At 37.3% G+C, this 19,216-nt stretch overlaps 1 protein-coding gene across 21 annotated transcripts in view; it reads right to left on the bottom strand.

Moving 5' to 3' along the window:
• Positions 1–5,938: 5,938 nt before the first annotated feature.
• The window catches only part of LOC18440276 (histone-lysine N-methyltransferase EZ1), a 57,292-nt gene continuing 44,014 nt past the window's right edge, over positions 5,939–19,216 (bottom strand). For 11 of the 21 annotated variants that reach the window (XM_088855335.1, XM_088855333.1, XM_088855338.1 and 8 more), the window contains 6 exons: positions 13,758–13,889; positions 7,092–7,191; positions 6,851–6,898; positions 6,649–6,777; positions 6,490–6,567; positions 5,939–6,400 (listed from right to left, as the gene is read on the bottom strand). In XM_088855335.1, the coding sequence (XP_088711461.1) occupies positions 6,209–6,400; positions 6,490–6,567; positions 6,649–6,777; positions 6,851–6,898; positions 7,092–7,191; positions 13,758–13,889 (679 nt within the window). In that variant the 3' untranslated portion in view covers positions 5,939–6,208. The remainder of the gene's footprint in view (positions 6,401–6,489; positions 6,568–6,648; positions 6,778–6,850; positions 6,899–7,091; positions 7,192–13,757; positions 13,890–19,216) is intronic. The other 10 variants (XM_020670968.2, XM_088855336.1, XM_088855334.1 and 7 more) reach the window with 3 other exon arrangements.

Genomic DNA, 19,216 nt, shown 5'->3' with positions numbered 1-19,216 from the left:
TAATAGAGAGTGATTTCGGTTGAATAATAATATAATGAAAAAATCTTCAAAAATCATATTATGGTCATTTGTTTGACTTCATACTATTTTCACTCTAATGAACAATTAAAAGAAAAAAAAAGTTGAAAACACAACATAAAAGTGTTTTTGAGCCCAATTAATATCGGGTGTCTATTTTAGAAAGATGCTTAGATCCAAGCCTTAGAGGGATTATTTTTTCCCTTTCTAAATTTTTCAGATGGCTTTACTATCATTTGACAAACAATGCTAAAAAAGTGAAACAAAATGTTTTTGATTTCGTAAAGGCTTGATTTTGAAATTCACCAAATTGATTATCTAGATTCATTGTCAGAGGGGGCTCATTTTTTCCCTTATCTTAGGTGCAAATTGAATTTTAGTGTTTTGGTGATTGATTATTGAGATAAAGAGATGATGTATGAAATTTTTGAGGTCATAAAAATACCACAAACATAATTTTCTAGAAGTGTGGTTTTATTATATTACAAATACATGGTAAAATTTATGACTATAACCAGTGGATTGGAGGTTACAAGCAAATTTTTTGAAAATGGCCATGCAGAAATAGATGATAGAAGATAGTATGGCTCTCTTTACAAATGGGACAGGGAAATCAATATTTGCAAGAGTGAAGCCATGGTTCTACAATATATGAAACTTTTCTTAGAAATAACATTATTTACAAGAAATAACGGTCTACCAAATTTATTGGAACAAGGTACGAAAATGAGCAGTCATAACGAAAATAATGGCCGTTTGAAAGGAAAGGGACCTGGCTTGATTTTATATAAAGATTATTCGGGGTGCAAAATGCGGTCCATTAAGTGCCGGTTTGGTTACTTAGATTCATAATTTTAGAAGTCACTTGTTTTTTAAAAAGGCGGCGCTTTTGATTCGTTTAGAGTTTTATGTTCGAGTTAAGATTTTCATGGGATTCCTGGATACTCATTTTAAATTTATATTTTGAAAATCTCAATTTTACCAAAATAGATGGAATTCACATTTCATAAAAATGACCTATTTTACTGAAAAATGAAAATATATTAAAATTTTAGAAAGGGGAACTATATCAAATTTTAGTGAAAGAAAATATTTCAAAATTTTAGAGAGAGAATCTAAATCAAATTTTAGAAAAAGAAAGTATATGAAATTTTTTAGAGAGAGAAAATACTTGAACTTTTTTAGAGAGAGAAACTATCTCAATTTTTTCAAGAGAAACTACTTCAAATGTAAAGTTTTAGAGAGAGCATCTTAAAATTTTAGAGAGAAAAACTATCGCAAATCTTAAGTTTTAGAGGGAGAAAGTGTCTTAAAATTTTAGACAGGGATTATATAAATTTTAGAGAGAGAAACTACTTAAAATTTTATTGTGAAATTTTTCAAAAGTTTAGAGAGAAATTATCTCAAATTTTAAGTTGTGGAGAGAAAGTATAGTGAAATTTTAAAGATTAGAAACTATATCAAATTTCAGATAGAGAAACGATCTAAAAATTTTTAGAGAGAGAAACTATCTCAAATTTTAAACTTAGAGAAAGAAACTACATCAAAATTTAGATAGAAAAAGGACCTGAAATTTTTAGAGAGGGAAGCTATTTCAAAAATTTTACATAGAAAAACTATCTCAAATTTTAAGTTTTACAGAGAGAACGCATATTAAAATTTTGGAAAAGGAAACTACTTAAAAATTTTAGAGAGAAAAACTTTCTCAAAATTAAAGTTTTAGAGAGAGAACAAAATTTAAATTTTAAAGAGAGTGAGAAAGTATCCAAAATTTCTCAAAGAGATAAAACTATCTCAAAACTTCTAGAAAAAATTATCTCAAATTTCAAGTTTTAGATAGAGAAAATAACTTAAATTTTTAGAAAGAGAAACTATATGATATTTTAGAGAGAGACACTAATTGAATTTAGAGAGAGAAACTATCTCAAAAATTTTATAAAGAGAAACTATCTCAAATTTTAAGTTTTAAAGGAAAAGTATTTCAAAATTTTAGAGAGAGAAACTCTATGAAATTTTAGGGAGAGAAAGTATCTAAAATTTTAGAGAGAGAAACTACCTCAAAATTTTAAGAGAAACTATTTCAAATTTTAAGTTTTTGAAAGAGAGTGTATTAAAATTTTAGAGAAAGAACTATAACAAATTTTAGACAGAGAAACAATCTTAAAAATTTTAGAAAGAGATAGTGAGGATTTGAATTCTTGGAAAAAAATATTCCCAACCATCCAAATAGTGAATTTGCCTTTTCATGATTTCTACCGTATGCAATCTAAACATCATACACCATATTCCAAGAAATGCTAATTCGAATAAATACCAATTGTAAGGATACACTTTTCCACGGGATTGAAAAATCCAGATAACCAAACTGACCCTAAATTAAATAAAAAGTAAATTATGTACGGATACTTTTTCCACCTTTTTTAATATGAGGGGTTGAATTTCCTAGATATTACAACGAGCACCCCCTCCCAAGCCAGCCTTTTCTTCTTGTTGTTTTTACCCCTTAATTCCCCCATCTAGCAATATCAACATCAAACATATAATAAACCCCACAGAAATACCCATATGTTAAATACAACGGATCTACTCCTACGGGAGTATAGTTTAAATTTACTACCTAGGTATAAAAAAACCATATTTGAGAGGATTTTTTTCAATTTAAAATTTTGGGAACCACGTGGTAATTACTTGATGATTATTTGAGCTTTCTAATAATTAAATCTCACCCTCTAAAAATTTGACAGTTTCTATTCGATCTTGAGATATTATTTTTCTAAATATATAGAAAGTACAATTAAGAATTTTTTTATTGAGGTTAATTTATGGACTGAAGAGGCTATATGCTCAAAATCTAAATTCCTCAAATTAATCCTAGGTGTGGTTTTACGGGAGGGAGCATAATCTCTTTAAGTAATAAAAGAAAAATGCATCATGACACTTTCTGTCTTTAAGTCTGGCCTTTTAAGATGAGCCCCACTCATATGGTTACCACATGTGTTTTTCACCCACTCTTCTGCTATAAAAACCACAAGGATATAGACGGCCAGCGGGTATTGTGCCAGTAACTTTCAAGAAGATGTCTGGTAATGTCGTTGCGCAGCATAGGCTTTCTTATAGATAGCCAAATTGTCTATCAGCGCCACTGTCAGACAGGTTATGGGAATTTCAATGGGATTTGTTAGTATTGACATTGCCTTGACAGTGGGAGCAATTAACGGGTATAACATCAGGCCGCTCTAAGAGAGGGGGTGCTCGACGTGATTTCCAAAAAAAAGTCCTCCAATTCCGTAATAAATGGGACGAAGAAGTGTATGTATGTAATTTTTCCTAGAATAAACAACTGCTATTTTTTTTCTTGATCATGGGATATCATTGAGATGCCTTGTCAAAGGATATCATGTGTTTATTCATAGTATAAAATAAGTCAATCATCCAAAATTGATATTTTATTAAACCAAAAGAGTGCAATTGTTATTTTATTGACCAAGAATAAATATCATTATCATCTGATAAGAAAAGTCTCAAGTTGTTCAAATGAACGATTTTGAGGACCTATTTGATTTTAACAACTTATTGCATAGCTCATCATTTGGACCTTTCAATTCATAGATGTGATGGGGATATTCTTGATGTTCACTAATTACAAAAAACATAGCTAACACAAAAGGAGAAGTTACTTGGACAAAAAGATTTCTAAGTAATGAAAAAGAGGACAGAAACATGCCGCTGAAAGGCTATTGAGCCAAAGATGGGCTATCAATAAGATTGGCAATTGGTCAGATCCAGCAAGCCCCTGTAAGAAGAAAGGCTGGAATACCAACTATTATTAATTCAATAGTACCTACCTTCCTTTATAATGGATATTATTAACCGATTTCAATTTTTAACTACGATTTATTTGTGGGATATAAAGTAGCGGATATTATAATGCAAACCACATACCTCATTCTTTTTTTGTAAATCAACGGGGGAGAAGGCCGCCTACACATTTTTTAGTTATAAAAATAAGTACAAACCACTATCTTACAACCCTACAAAAAGGGAGTTGGGCCACATCATGAAGTAAAAAAAGTGAAAAAAATCAAGAGGCCTAATACGCCAAATAGTTGCATATGAAAAAGTTGTGGTTTTTTTAGTGAGTACATTTGCGATCATGTTAGCCTCACGAAATATATAACAACTCAGCCATAAATGATTTGCGTGTCAATATTGGCAATTAGCAGCTATTGTGTGAGGTGCCCATGGAAATTTACAGATGCCTTATTTGACTTGTACAAGCAATGATGAATCACTTTTGATCTATAAAGAAAAACAATCCGAGTAGCCAAATCTACTCTCGCTTCTAAAGCAAGAAATTCTACATGATTATTTGATGCCACCCCAAGAGGGATGGTGAAAAGCGGCAAAAAGAAGACCCATCTTCTTTTTTGTTGACTTCTCACACTCGCTATTCCTAGATTTCGATTAGAAGATCCATCAATATTCATCTTAAAGTGCTTAGGTTTGGGAATGTCCACGCAAATCAGAATTGGGGGTTTGATCCATCCTTGCTTAGTCGCCATACCAACAGACTTTATTACGGAATAAATGCATTTTTAGGGATATCTATTGAGTAAATATGTTTTTCAGATACTGCCCTATTTCCATCTCCGTTGCTTTTTTTTGCTTTATTTTTCCTCTTTCAATTTTCTGTTTTGCCCTGTTTACTCCATTTTTTGGGTAAAAGATCTTTTTTTTCCCGTATCAAATAGCCTTTACGGTCATAAAACTTAATTGATAAGCCACATTCTGTTACATTATACACTTTGTTTAAACTTTAAATCATGATAACAACCATGGATCCAGTACATAACTTCGATTGAGGTATTACAACAAAAAAATATTTCGCCTTCTACTAAGAATTATTTTTTTGAGAAAGGACTTGATAAACTACTTACAGTATTAAGGTAGATATTGTAATGGTATAAACCATGATGCTTTTGACACTAGTTAGAACATAATAAAGGAAAAGAAATAGGTGCTCATTTATTCCATTCACGCTAAGGATTGAAAGCTTCTTTTTTTAATTTTCAAGAATTGAAAGCTTTAGATAATATGTCTTGGACTTATAATGTCTTTGGAATAGTATTGAAGAACATGGTATATTCAATAAACCACTTAAAAAGGACACATGAAAAGCACATCAGATGTAGTTTTTCAAAGAGGCAAGAAAGTGCGGCTTTTCTTGGAGCCTAGCCTACGACTTTACAGACAATGAACATATTCAAAAGAAAAAGAAACTGCAGCTTTCCTTTGCTGCAAGAGGCATATGGCAAAGGCATCAGGTGCATGCCAAGCTAGACGAATGAGGCGAATATACAAGGACTGCATCCAACCAGAGAGTTAACATTGCAACACGATTTCAGTTATTGAGGACATCAACATTCAATAGCACTTCTCTGTTCAAGAGGTTGGCAATATATGGTTTCAACCTAGCTTTAAAAACGGCAAAAAATAGGTGAAAGACTGAGCACAACCTATTTTTAGTTTGTTACCAAGTCCTCGGAATCTAGTACATCTGATACAATATGTACATCGACGGTGTTGGATATTCCATTTGTTAGTTGAAGAAAATAATGAGCAGGGAACAACAAATTCCCTCCCCACAATTTGGGTAGCTTTGTTGTTTTTCCATTCAAGTTTTTTGAGCTTTTCAATCATCTGGAGTTGCAATACAAATAGCTGTGGATTTTTAATGTGGATTGTAGTGAAAGTTAGAAGGTAAGCCAGCAGATGACATTCTAAACTCCTATAAGGTAGCTTTAGCTCTTCAATTTAAGGGGCGTACTATAACAATGTAAAACACAACGATGTGCCTGTTGTAGTAAGATTTACAAAAGAACACAATGCAAGGTGTCCCTATCCTATCATGTTCAAATCATAAATAAAGTGAATTCAAATTCAAAAGGACAAAAAGTTTCACATGTGATTCCCAGTTTTGTTTTTGTTACACGGATTCTTTCATCCCTGTAAACATCATTGTTAGGAATTAGCATGCCTCATGGCATTTTAGGCACATTTGAGACCTGACCTAAATGACAAAATCACCACTACCTCTCATAAGAGTGGCATGGCTATTAAATGAATGAATAAGAAAATAAATGCAACTCAGTTAGCAAGAACAATGATTACAATTTCTATATCTTGAAACCTAGGCAAGCTTCTTAGCTCGCCCATGAGTACTAGTTAGTTCATCCTTTCTTGAACTAGAAGCTTCAGGCTTTCTCGCCCATGCAGGAGCACGGTCCGGCTCATAACGGTAATCATAGAAAAGCTCCTCACCAGCACATATCCGTTCCTTGGCAAATATACCTACTCTGTGATCACCCGCTACCATGATAACCTATTTGAAATTCCCTTCAGTAAAATGCCTCAATAAATGGAAAGGAAGAATAAAATAACATGATAGAAAAGCAGAGAATAAATTCACACCTTGGCATAGCAATTCGGATCTGGGGAGTGGTTTGCAAATTTTAATTTGTCACCTTTCCTGTAAGCATCAAGGACAAACTGCAAGCGAGTGCTGGTGAATAAAATGGTTTTTCCGGTAAATACTATGGATAATAACAAATTTCAAATGGCAAAGTATACCTGATCATTCAAGTTGAAAAGGAAGGATGAGTTCTCACGGTCATAGATCTTTCCACGCTTATCAGCTTCACGGTGTGAAATCAGCTCTCCAGTGTACTCTCCTAAATACTCATGCTTGTTCACACTATTCTGGAAAGAATAGTGACCATCTCAGCACATGTGACAACTCAAGACAAAAATCATTAATTGACATATAGATTACCTTTAGGAAAGCACCCCAGCCAGAAACATCTGATCTTCCAAGTAACACCTGAAAAAAAAAGTTCTACTTCAGATGAGATATAACTAAATATAAGGCAGACATGAGATAAAAAAACTATCACAAAATCTGGTCTTAAACACAGGCCTTGGATTAATAACTATAATCCATTATATTGAAGCCAAGTCAATTCTCTCAATCAACTGCAGATCGGAATCAATTACATAATGTATGAAGCTATTACCCTCTGTTGCTGTTTGAGGAGGAGCTTCATATTTCTACACTCATAGTTATCACCTCGTTGATTGGGGCCGCCCATTGTCCCATCCCCACAGCTGCAATGACTGATTGAAATTAGGTAAAAGAAAGAGGTAAAACATATTAACCAAATTTGAAATATATCTTCAAAAACTCAAACTTTGTGGCCGACCGCCACTGCCAAAACCAAGTAGCTGGCTCAAAAAACCGTAGGGAGCTCTTTCAAAAAATATTTAGATCAATACGACAGCTAGTCATTAAGTCATACCACGGTGCGACCAAGATAGAGTAGACTATATATTTGCCAAATTAACATGGAAAATGGCACAAAACAAAAGACTTGGGCATATCCTGAATATTTCATTTCTATTTACCCACTTGAAGACTTGAGCTGACTAGGGTGAGTTTTTCCAAAACGAATTTTTATTCAAGGATCAGAATAGAGCTAATTAATGTTAGCAACTTTATTACACCAAAAAGGACATCAAAAAACATGATATAATAATACAAACAAATGCTGCAATACAGATGTAATCCTTAACCCACTTAGAGTGGGATGCCATGGAAAGAAGTTACTTCATGCAGAACTTAAGATATCTCAATATCTTAACCACCCACAAAAGTGGACCTCTACAAATACACATTAACTGACTCACCATCCCAACTACATGCATATCTGGTCACAATTGTTGAGTAAATAAGCTTATCAACCAATCCATAGTTTGCATCAAGGTTCGGCAAAGACAATGATTCTGCTCTATGATAGAGTGCTTTGGTTTAGCATCAAACTTGTAGCACTCTGCAGTAACCCATAAGTAACTTTGAAAATGTTCTCTTTCCTATGAAAAAGCCAGTGCGATTGCATTACATCATTTTTTTCAATTGTATGAACTATAAACTCCAGATCTTTGTTATAGATTTGGTTGGTGCTTTGGATGTTTGTAAACGTAGATTAATTCTTGAAAAGTGTGTGGAACACTATGCTTGCACATTTCTAATTTTGTATGCCTGCTTATCCCTTACTTTTCTAGAATGGCATCAGAGCATATATCTCATATTTCTGTAACGTTGTACGAACCCCTACTTTATACCAAGATGAATGCTTCCAAGTTCCAACATGATTGTTTTTGTGTTATAGGATTTATAAATGTGATAATCATCCAAGACAAAGCTGTTACGGGCTGAGGTCAACTGGAATATGGTGAGTGAGCAAAACTGGGTCCTGGTGTTGACTCAGCCCGCTAAGTACCACGACTTCCCCATGTGCCTTGGTAAATCGAGGAAACATCAATGGCCTCTCTTGGTAGAAAGATTTCGTGTACATTATTCTATTGGAAAGGCTAAAATCAAGGACACATCAATGGCCCAGCTTGGAAGAAAGATTTCATGTACATTATCCTATTGGAAAGGGCACTTCTATCCCTGGGGGGGGGGGGGGGGGGGGGGCTGAACCTAATCGAATCTACCATCTCAAACATTCTTGTGTTCAAGTTATCATTGCTTTTCTTTGAAACATTGACTGTATTCATTAACTGAAATGGGGTATACAAAATGTGTTGGAGGCCCGCCAGAGGGGCCACACTAAACAACAATGGTGCCTCAGAATGCAAGCTATGCAAAAAAGGGTGCTTGAGAAAGCACATTTTACAGCAAAGCAGAAAACCAACGAAAATAAGGACACAAAACATGTTAGGTGCCGCTTCTGGCTTGTGAAAGTGCACCCTCTTTTGCTAAAGCGACAACTCTAGAATTAGCCTCTCGCCAAGTATATCAAAATGAGATGTGGATGTGGCTGCAGAGAAAGGATATTTGTTCAAAACTTCTTTCTAAGCGCCACAGGCAGGTGGAGGCACCTGAGACCCATGCATTGACATTCTTGCAGTCGCCTTTGATAACGAGGGACTCCCCCCATTCATGGCTGAAGTTTCTGATAGCCTCGAGAAGTAGTATCAGTTCATGCGTATTGGAATCAGTAAGGGCAATGTGACCTGAGTAGAGGAGAAAAGGATACTGTGATCTCTTAACAAGCCCGCAAAGCCCACCAGGCACAGCTGCCAAGAGCCCAGCCATCAAAGTTCAGCTTGACTTGGGGGGTCTCCAAAGGGAGGAACGGGGAATATGTGCCAGCCCTGTTTGCAAAATATTGTGCCGAGAGTTGAGAAACTCAGTGTACCTCAAACTTTTGAAGTTTTTGTGGTTCTGTGCCCAAAGTATTAGTGTGGCTTTGATGGAATCAGTGAGGATCTTGGGGTTGGCCTCCCTACGCTCAAAGATTCATGTTCCTTTCGATCCACAAGGTCCAGATCACTGCTACTATTGTAATGCTTCAAAGGAAGGTGCCGGCTGCCGGGTAAAGTGGTGAGTGCAAGGCCTGAAAGAGTTGCAGTATTGACTGGGGGGTCAACCAATAACATCGAAGCATCGTAATAGATCCATCCTAAGTGAATGGGCTACCTTGCAATGTAGGAGAAGATGATCATTGGTCTCTTTGGCTGATTTACACAGCACACCTGTTTGGGATAAGCAGACCCTTGCGTTTGAATTTGGTCAACAATCAGGACCTTCTTAAGGATTGCCAGCCAGCAGAAAGTTTGGATTTTAGGTGGGATGGAGGTAAGTCAAGCTTTTTTGGCCAAGGTTATGTGGAAAGGCGGGAGGTTGGTGAAGGATGTCATAAAGAAAGAACATGTGAAAATAGCAAAGGCTGAAGGGGACCAAGTGATCTTGTCGGGCCCCACTAACAGTATGAAGGCACCCTGGATAAGGGCAGACAGAAAGATGAAGTAGTTGAGATCATGATCCTGTAGCTGTCTTCTAAAAGTAGGACTCCAAATTCTGTGGCTCCCTAGGGCCTCGAAGGATTGGCTTCTAGTGGCCTCCTGGTTCACTGAGAGCTGGAATAGGGATGGATGTGTCCTGTAGGAAAGTATTACCTATCCAAAGGTTGCACCAAAACTTGATCCTCGTATCCTCCACCGAAACTTTGGGCTTGAAAAGAGGTAGACTTCACATAAGCAAATGCCAAACTCCCAAGGGTCTAGAGGTTTGTTGTGCCCAAGGGAGCCACTTTGATTGGTCACGATGGTATTTTTGTCAAAGGACTGCCTGCCACAAGTGGCCAGGTTGAGTAGCCAACAGCCACTACCATTTCCCTAGTAGGGCTAGGTTGCTTTTTCCTAGATCCCCAATCCCTAGACTACCATTCGTTTTTGGGGTGGGTGACAATGCTCCTAGCAATCAGGAGGATATGGTTACAGACCATAAGAAATTCCTCATAAGCTTTTCAAGGTGTACAGCTACATCCATGGGCATATGGAGAATAGGGATATTTGGTAGACTGGGAGATTGGACAGGCTGGTTTTTATTAGCGTTATGAGAACTGCATGAGAGAGGAATCTACCCTTCCAGGCAGCAAGTTTCTAGTCAAACCTCTTTACTATGGAGGCCCACAAGTGTTCTCTGGGTTTGCCAATACGTAATGGGTGGGAGTGGGACTGGAGGCAGGCGGTGCGGAGGATTCCGCTGGTGGAGGAGAGTAAGGCATTGGCAACATGGAGGGGAGTGACCTGAGCATGGCCCCTCCTCCAGGCCAAGCCAACCACCTGCTTCACTACACTTGCCGCCTCGGCCATCAGTGCCTGCTGCACACTGCAAGCCCCTGCCCTCATCGGTCTCTATCTCTCTATGCTAATTCTCTCTCTCTTCCCTCTAAACGTATCTCTTCTCTTCTCTCTCCTCTTTCCAACTCTCTCACTCTTTCTTGCCTGTTTATCTATGTATCCTAGTTTAACAGTCTTCTCTCTTCCCTACTTCTCAATCTCTCATCTCTTTTAATTTCTTTCTCCTACTCTATTGTCACTCTACCTAATTGTCAGTCACTATTCTTTGTTTTTTTCTAAATCTGTCTATTTGTTCATCTCTCCTCCTTCTTCCTCTTCTTCTATCTCAATCTCTGGAACTCTCCCCATCTTTCTCCTCCTCTCTATCTCTCTCTCTTTCAGTCTTCTCTCTCCCTACTCCTCTCTCTCCTAATTCTACCTCTCTCTCTCTCTCTACGTACTTGGTTTTATTGTTGTCTTGTCCAAGATCCCTACTGGCTTTTAAAATTTCATCCTCAGAGATAGGTCGCTCAAGCCATTCATCATTGTCAAGGGGTCAAGGGGGGGAGTAAGGAAAGAGAGATCATTAATTGTCGGTCTCGGGGCAGCTTGTGAGGAAAAAAATATTTCTGAAGAATTAATTACGGCTCGATCAACCTCGGTTGGGTGATAGTAAATGTGATGCCCCACCTTAATATGAGTGATCATGTTTGCCCTATGCCTAAGGTTGGCGGTCATGTGGAAGAACTTGGTGTTCCGGTTAGAGATCATTAATTGTTGGTCTAGGAACAGCTTGTGAGGAAAAAAAAGCTTTCTGAAGAATTTAATTATGGCTCGATCAACCTCGAATGGCTGACAGTAGGTGCGATGCCCCACCTTAATATGAGTGATCATGTTTGTCCAATGCCTAAGGTTAGTGGTCATGTGGAAGAACTTGGTGTTCTGGTCACCAAACTTTAACCATTTGATACAGGACTTCTGATACCAAAACATTTCTTCGTTTTTGAGGACCAACTGATTATCAAGTTCAGCATGTGTTTTAGTGGTCCTTTCCTCAAGGGCAAGTTCTCTATCTTCTTCAATCAAGTCGAGTTCCTTAATTTGGAATGAGATCCCTCTTTAGGTGGACTCAAAGTTGATTGGGGGCTCTTTGGCTCAAGTGATGAGAGGGCCTTGAAGAAGTTGTAACTTCTTTTGAAATCAAAATCCCTCCCAGTCTTGGACACGAAGGAGTTCCACCAGTGAGGGAGCAAGAAGAGGAGGTTTGCTTCTGCCAAGATAACTCAAACCACAAGGGTCTCTTGCCATTGAACCCAGGGAAGGTGTCAAGGAAGATGGGTCTATGGTCTAAAGTTGGTTTTGGGAGAGAAAGAGAGTGGGTCCTTGGGAAAGCCTCATCCCATTTGGGTAATACTAAAAATCAATCTAATTTGGAGAGCCTGGGGCTCAGAGTGGTTTGACCAGGTGAAGAGTGCCCCGTTGAGAGGAATTTCGATTAGGTTGCTCCTGCGGATGACATTGGAGAAAGCTGCCATGGGGAATGGTTACGATTTTTATCGAAGGTCCACCTAGTGAGGCTAAGGTCCCCACCAATTCACCAGAGGTGGGGTCGATGGGAGCAACACTGTTGAGCTAATCCCAAAGGTGGTCTTTGAGGTGGTCCATATTTGGACCATAGCCGGAAGAGAAGAGCCAGAGTTTACTGTCTGAGATTCTGGACAAAGAAACTGAAGTAGAGTAAGACCCTCTTGTGGCTTGGCAGCACTGGAGAAGGCCTGGGTCCCAAATGACCCAAATGCTGCCTGAGGGCCCTTGAGCCTCCAAAGCCTCCCACTGGCAGCACAGACAGCCTCATACCTTGCGGATAGAGGAGAGGTTTGGATAGGCAGTTTCATTTCGTTAATGCCTAGGACCTGGGGTGAGAACTTCCGGCAGTAACCCAGGACGGCATTCTCTTTTCTAGGGTCTCCAAGATCAATGATATTCCATATCAGTATCCTCATTGGGGAGGGGTGGACCAGGGGTTAAGACGTCAAAAGGAATGTCTTAAAAGTCAGCCATGCGAGGGGGAATAGCCAGAAGGGGGAGGGGATGAGGAGCTAGGTTCTGCCCTGTCATAGCGGATCCCAAAGGAGAGGTTGATATCTCCATTTGCCCAAGACCTTTTACTTTTGAACTGGTCTTTGCATTGGCTTTGAGAAAATCTCTGATATCTGTCTCAGGTCCTCCGCAGATCATACCCATGGCTCTGTGAAATTTGTTAATGTTGCCTTGGGAATGGGTTTGACCTTATTCTCTTGGTGTCCTCTGAGTCCACGGGGTAGTAGGATTCAGCTTCAGAAACAGTCTTTTGATAAGTCCATCCGTCCAGGTCTGAGAATGAAGAGATGATTTGGTACCCGGGATCATCCTTCAAGGTAGGACCCAAAGGGGCTTTAATTGGTCACGAGCCCCTGGCTTTCCCTCGATGTATAGACATGGTAATTTTGCCATTTTGTTATCTACGGCAGTCGCTAGCTGTATGTGATCAATCATCATAATTTAATACAATACAGTGAATTTCTTCAGAGGGAAAAATAAATAAGGAAAGGGGGAGGGGTGTTCCTCTCCTAGATTCCTGAGAATGATATCCTTTTAAGAAAAAATTTACTTGTAATGACTATGCCCCAAATATTGAGCAATGTAATAACCTCCATGGTATTAAATCGTCTCCCATTTGGGCAAAATGAGAAGGAACGTGCAAAAAACTCACCATAATAACCCTGAGAACTGAAATTAAATTCTCAAGCATATAAGATGCAAGAACTGATTAATTTGTACGTAATTTCCATAAGCACAAGATATCCATGAAGTTATACAAAGGCAATAAGGAAATGGAAATATTTAACTCATCCATTCAATTCATGTATTTCAGTTAAAAAATAAATGTGACAGTGAAAAGCCAGAAAAACTACGTTATAACTAGCATACCAATTCATGAGTAGTTCTACTATCCAGCTAGCATGACATCGTAGAAATATGACAAATCACATTGCATAACCAAGGACACTTACCCAACCCAGCAATTTCTACAAACATCAGGATCACATTCTCTGTCCGCAGCAAAGCAAGGGCATTGCCGACTTCGGCATTGACTCTTAGCACAATGGCATCCCCTAAAACGATTCTTGCAAGTTTTGGGACACCTGGGAATGAAACCAAAAGAGTCAATCATGTGAAAGAAAGAGTTCACAGTAACCATATTGAAAGGAATCACCTCATAAAAAATGCAGGTCCTCAACAAGATGATTCAATTAAAAAGACAGAAGGAAAAAAAAAAAAGCAATAGTATTCCTTACGGTGAGAGTAAAAAACAGAATATTCCAAATGGTTGGAAATTTAAAAGTACAAGCATCATGCTCATTTACAATCATGCATGGTTAATCCTTCCTTGTGATAGGAAAGGGATAAGAATTCTTCCACAAGTTCCTATTGAAAATTTTGGATAATCCTAATCATTTAACAAACAATATGTTTTTAGTAGAGGGGGAGAGAGAGAGAGAGAGAGTACTAAACTTTAAATTAAATAAATATAACAAAAAGATAAATAGCACTTGGCCATCATTCATGGATATATAATAAAAATTACTTAGTGTCCTATTGACTTGACATGACATGACAAAATGAACACATTGTACAGCTCTGAGGAACATAAATGTATCTTAGGAATCAAGTTAGCTCCATGTCATTCTCCAGGGGTTCTAACATTTACAATTTGTACATATAACAACATTACTCAAATAAATTAGCACCAACAAGATGGTAACTTTTTATGTTCCATTCAACTCCAACAAGCAAAATCATACTTTAGATGCAAACAGGTAACACCAAGGTAACAGACATGGGGCAACATTATAAAACCTCAGACTCAGTATGGAGCCTAATCTATAATTAGGTATGTCAATGATAGGATGAAATTGTACCTACATAAACACAACCTGATTGTACTATATTTCTTTGTAGGCCTAAACAAATGCAAAAAACTTCTTTTGTCCAATCGCTATGTTTTATGGCATACTCATCACATAACAAGTAAATCTTTATTACCACTAGCAAACGAAGGAATAATCATATGTAACAAATGGTAGCTTAGATACCCTGATGCTTAAAGGAGACATACTGAAATGATATGGTGCACAAAATGATATTGCATCTCCCTAGGAAATTCATTAATATAACATGATATAAAAACAAAAGTAAAATATGTTTAAGTCACAAAACAAAGATGATTATTGTTTGTTTGCAAACCTTGTGTAATAATGGTAAAACTAAAATTATGATACATCTTAAGTAAAACATGAAACAGGACATCCAGAATACAATGTGAATAGTTTAAAGTGTAGGGTTTAGGCGCATCCGGGGATGGATGGATCTGTTATAGTGAGTCCACCTTCTTAAAATCCATCTTTGACAAGGAATTTGGATACAAAGTTTTGCAGGTTTATCTTCTAGACCACCATGATCATAAATATGGAATAAGGAAATGAATTTTGAGCCTTTAAAAAGGCTTATTTTGTTATTTTCTTTGGACCACTCAATTTAATTGTTCGAAGTTTATCAGATCCTCACTGTTTTTGGAGCTTCAAATTCATGGATCTGAGGTAAAGAATTTACAGTGATGTAGGATGTGTTTCAGGTCCGAAATCACATAAGTTGTATGATTCGCCAAATACTTTTCCTGGTTTAAAATATGTATCAGGAGCTTATGATATCTAATCTGTACAATGATTATTACAACTACAATTGATAGATAAATGTGCCAAATAAAATACGAAAGTATTATTATCAGTTAAATAACCTTCAGGAATGCGAACTTATGCACTTCGTTTATTAAGCTTCATTATCATTCCATGTCAGAAATCTAAGCAATGTCATAACTTATAACTGTCAGAGTGCTACCTGGTCGGCATTCCAGCTCATGGGTCAAGGTTTGTGAATATGCGACTTACATGGGAAACTAAAGGGTAAATCCATCCTAATTTATATGAAAGCAAACTTACAAACTATTTTGCAATTTAAGGCCCTGTTCAGACGCATGAAATTTTAGGAAAAGCACCTCTTTTACCCAACTATCTATGAGTTATAAACATCCTAGCTTGGTCCACCATAATTCATTGGCGAGCTTATTTTTCTAACCCTGCTCATCAAACAAAATGCCACCAAGACACTCATTGGACTAGCCAAAAAGAAAAAAGTATTTTTCCTAAATTACCATAAAAAATAAAAACTGCAGCATTTTCAGGATAGCCTATAATGATAAGCAGGGACTATTTGCTATGACTCTTAGCATCCGAATGGGGCTTAAAAACTTGATGGAGATAAAAAGCTGGGTGATTCAAAAACAATTTTTTTTTTAATATCAAGGATGTGGGTGTATGGTTTATTTTTTTATTAAGGTTAATTTTTTAGGAATTATAATGTGGATTAACATCCAACATTTAGTTTCTATTTTTTATTTTTATTTTTTACTAGTCATGGGTACTGTTCATGGATACTATTCACTGGTTGCCATTCACATAGGTGTTTCTGAAATTTTTAATAACATTTAATAGTATTTTAGAACCCTAAATTGTTTACTTGGATCTTAAGTTAATTTTAGGGTTTTATAGGCCTATAAAAGGTGGAACGTCACATTATGGGACGCGGAGACAATTGAAATGAATTTATTTTATGAAAGAAGAAATTTCTTCTTCTCTCGGCTTGATTGACTGCCATGTTTTTTATCCATTACTGTTGATTTTTACTTGTTTGAGGTCCGGAAAATATGTGGATTTAATTTTCCACCTTTCCTTCTAGCATCAAGTTGTATCAGAGCTCCGTTTGAAGACGGATAGAGATTGCAATGGCTGCTGGTGGTCTTAGCCATAGGGATCCCAATTTGATCCAAATTGTGCAAGGAAATCAATAACATTACCGAGAGAGTTACATAGTTGTTGCGCAAGCAACACTAACAACAACATGCCCTAAACAACGAGGAATCTATAGGGATTCATCCAAATCGAGAGAGATGCCATGGAGATTGGCACGAATCAGAGTTTAAATTTGAGTGGAAACGGATTGATGATGTGTAAAGTAATCACGATCAGTTTGATGCATGATGGCTTCGACCGGAACATAATTTTAAAGGAAAACAACAAGAATCCAATCTTCAATTTAGACTCAATATTCTTTGAATCAGTGGATGGTCTTATCTTTGATAGTGACCCCATCTTTTATAAAGAACCAGGTGATCCTACATTGATGGTTATCCCAATTTTATTTTATTTTTTTTGATACTGTTAACTGTATGGTTATCCCAATTTTTATGAACCGTTGGATGAAAATTGGAACTCAAAGTTCCTATACAGGACAAAAACCAAGTTGTAGGCAATGGTGATGGTCGTTGCAATGATGGTAATGACTATGATTTTGGTGGTGGTGAAGAAGTAAACAAGGAGGCAACGAGAGGCAGCAACCATAAAGAGCTCTTTTCTCTCACCAATAGTAGGGCTGACCTTTCCTCTTTGCAACTAGAGGATTCCATCTCACAAATGCAGGCTACTATATATGGGTGCACCAAAGTCCTTATCAACCTGTTTGGGGATATTTTCGAGGATATTTTGGTTAGGTCTATAACCCATAGGTCCTAGATCAAGCTGTAATATCAATGCACAATATTTGGGCTAAGAGAAACCTTGTGTTTAGATGCGGATTCACATTAACACATTTCAAAACTCGATGGCAAGTTTTCTCAGACCAAGGGAGAACGATGGAGATCATGGATGTGGATGTACCTTTTATTTTTTTATTCGAGTTAAATTTTTAGGAATTATAATATGCATAATCTCCAACACTTAGATTCTAACTTTTTTATTTTTTCTTTTTTAACTTTCAACAAGTCCTTTTCACGGCACTATTCACAGGTTTCTATTCACTGGTACTATTCACAGGTTACCAATCACGTGGGCATTTCTGAAATTTTAGTATTATTTAGGGGTACTTTAGAGTCTTAAATTGTTTACTTTCATTTTAAGTTAATTTTAGGGTTTCACCGGCTTATAAAAGGTGGGATGTCACATTATCGGATGATGACGCTATTTGAATGAATTTTATTTTGTGAAAGAAGAAAAATCTTCTTGTCTCGGCTTGATTTACAGCCATGATTTTTACTTGCTTGAGGTTTTAGAAAAACAAGGATTTGATTCCCACATCTCCTTCTTGCATCAAACTTCAACTGATGGGGCCCTTTGTAAGGAAATAACATAAACGAGCAAACAAGATACTCATATCTTTGTGTATTAGGAACAGATAAATAAAAGCTTAACCAAGCCTCGTTTAGTTAGTTTGAATGTTCACTAGATTGTTACCCAAATTGCATCAGCAATAAGTACATTATTGTGTTATACCCTAATGAAATAGACCAAAGAACCATGTATTGATCATGAATTATCAGAAGTAAATAGAAAACAAGACACATGATAAAATTGACAGATGGCACCCTGGGCTTCTGTAGATGGTTCTTGACATATTGGTCATTTCCTTCTACAAACAGATGTAGATTGTTGTGGAAGCTGTCCCACTATGGTCATCCTCTGGGGCATCTGCAGGGAAAGGAAACAAAAGCCTATGATAATGTTTACAGATGGTGACCTGAGCTTCTGTAGCTGGTCATGTAACTTATTTGGGTTCATCTCCTTCAACAAAGAGAGGTAAACTGTTATGAAAAATTGTCCAACTCCAAGCCCTCTGTGCAAAGAAAGGTGGTATCCCAGAATAGACCAATTGAAGGAAGTGTCTTACTAAGAGATCCATGTGGGAGGACACTGGCATTCTTTAAGGTCCCCCCTTGGAGTCGATGTTGCAACTACAACAGACAGAGGAGCATTACTGGCTAGGACCCAAATCGAAACTATTAGCCCTTAGGCTCCATTGAAAGTTGAAGGAAGCAGAGTTAATGTTAGTAGATGGATCACAAAGGAGTCACCTTTCCTGTGGAGGGTTGACGCTTTGAGGCAACAACAAGGAAGCTATATATGAACAAAGATAACTTCTTCCACCCATATCCTTCGGGACAGAAACAAGAATGCAGAAGGGCTTGCAGAGGAGAAAATCGATACTCTTGAGCAGTGTTACATGGACACTGACATAAGCGGTGATCTCCAGCACATGTCTAATTTCTCTAATACTACAGCAGAAAATGCCAACACCGCAAGACAAGTCCCAAAAAGTGACATTTCATATACAATAATATATTTATAATATAATAAAAATTTTCTCATTTTTACATGTGGGTGCTTCGCATGGTGGTAGAAAACTCAACGTCACAAAAAAAGGCAAGCCCTGAATAATTAGAGGAATTCTGGCAATTTAGCCCACTCGAGTGGCTCAAGCAGGACTATGAAAATACCCTTAGCTGTTCAGGGCTCCAAACATGGAACCGCCAAATAACTCAAATACCCCCTGTTCCATTTTACTAACCCTAAATAAACAAGGG

This window comes from Amborella trichopoda, chromosome 13 (genome assembly GCF_054954075.1).
Source record: "Amborella trichopoda isolate Santa Cruz 75 chromosome 13, AtrichopodaSantaCruz75HAP2 v2.0, whole genome shotgun sequence".
Taxonomy (NCBI): Eukaryota; Viridiplantae; Streptophyta; class Magnoliopsida; order Amborellales; family Amborellaceae; genus Amborella; species Amborella trichopoda.
This window is presented reverse-complemented; position numbering and strand designations above follow the sequence as displayed.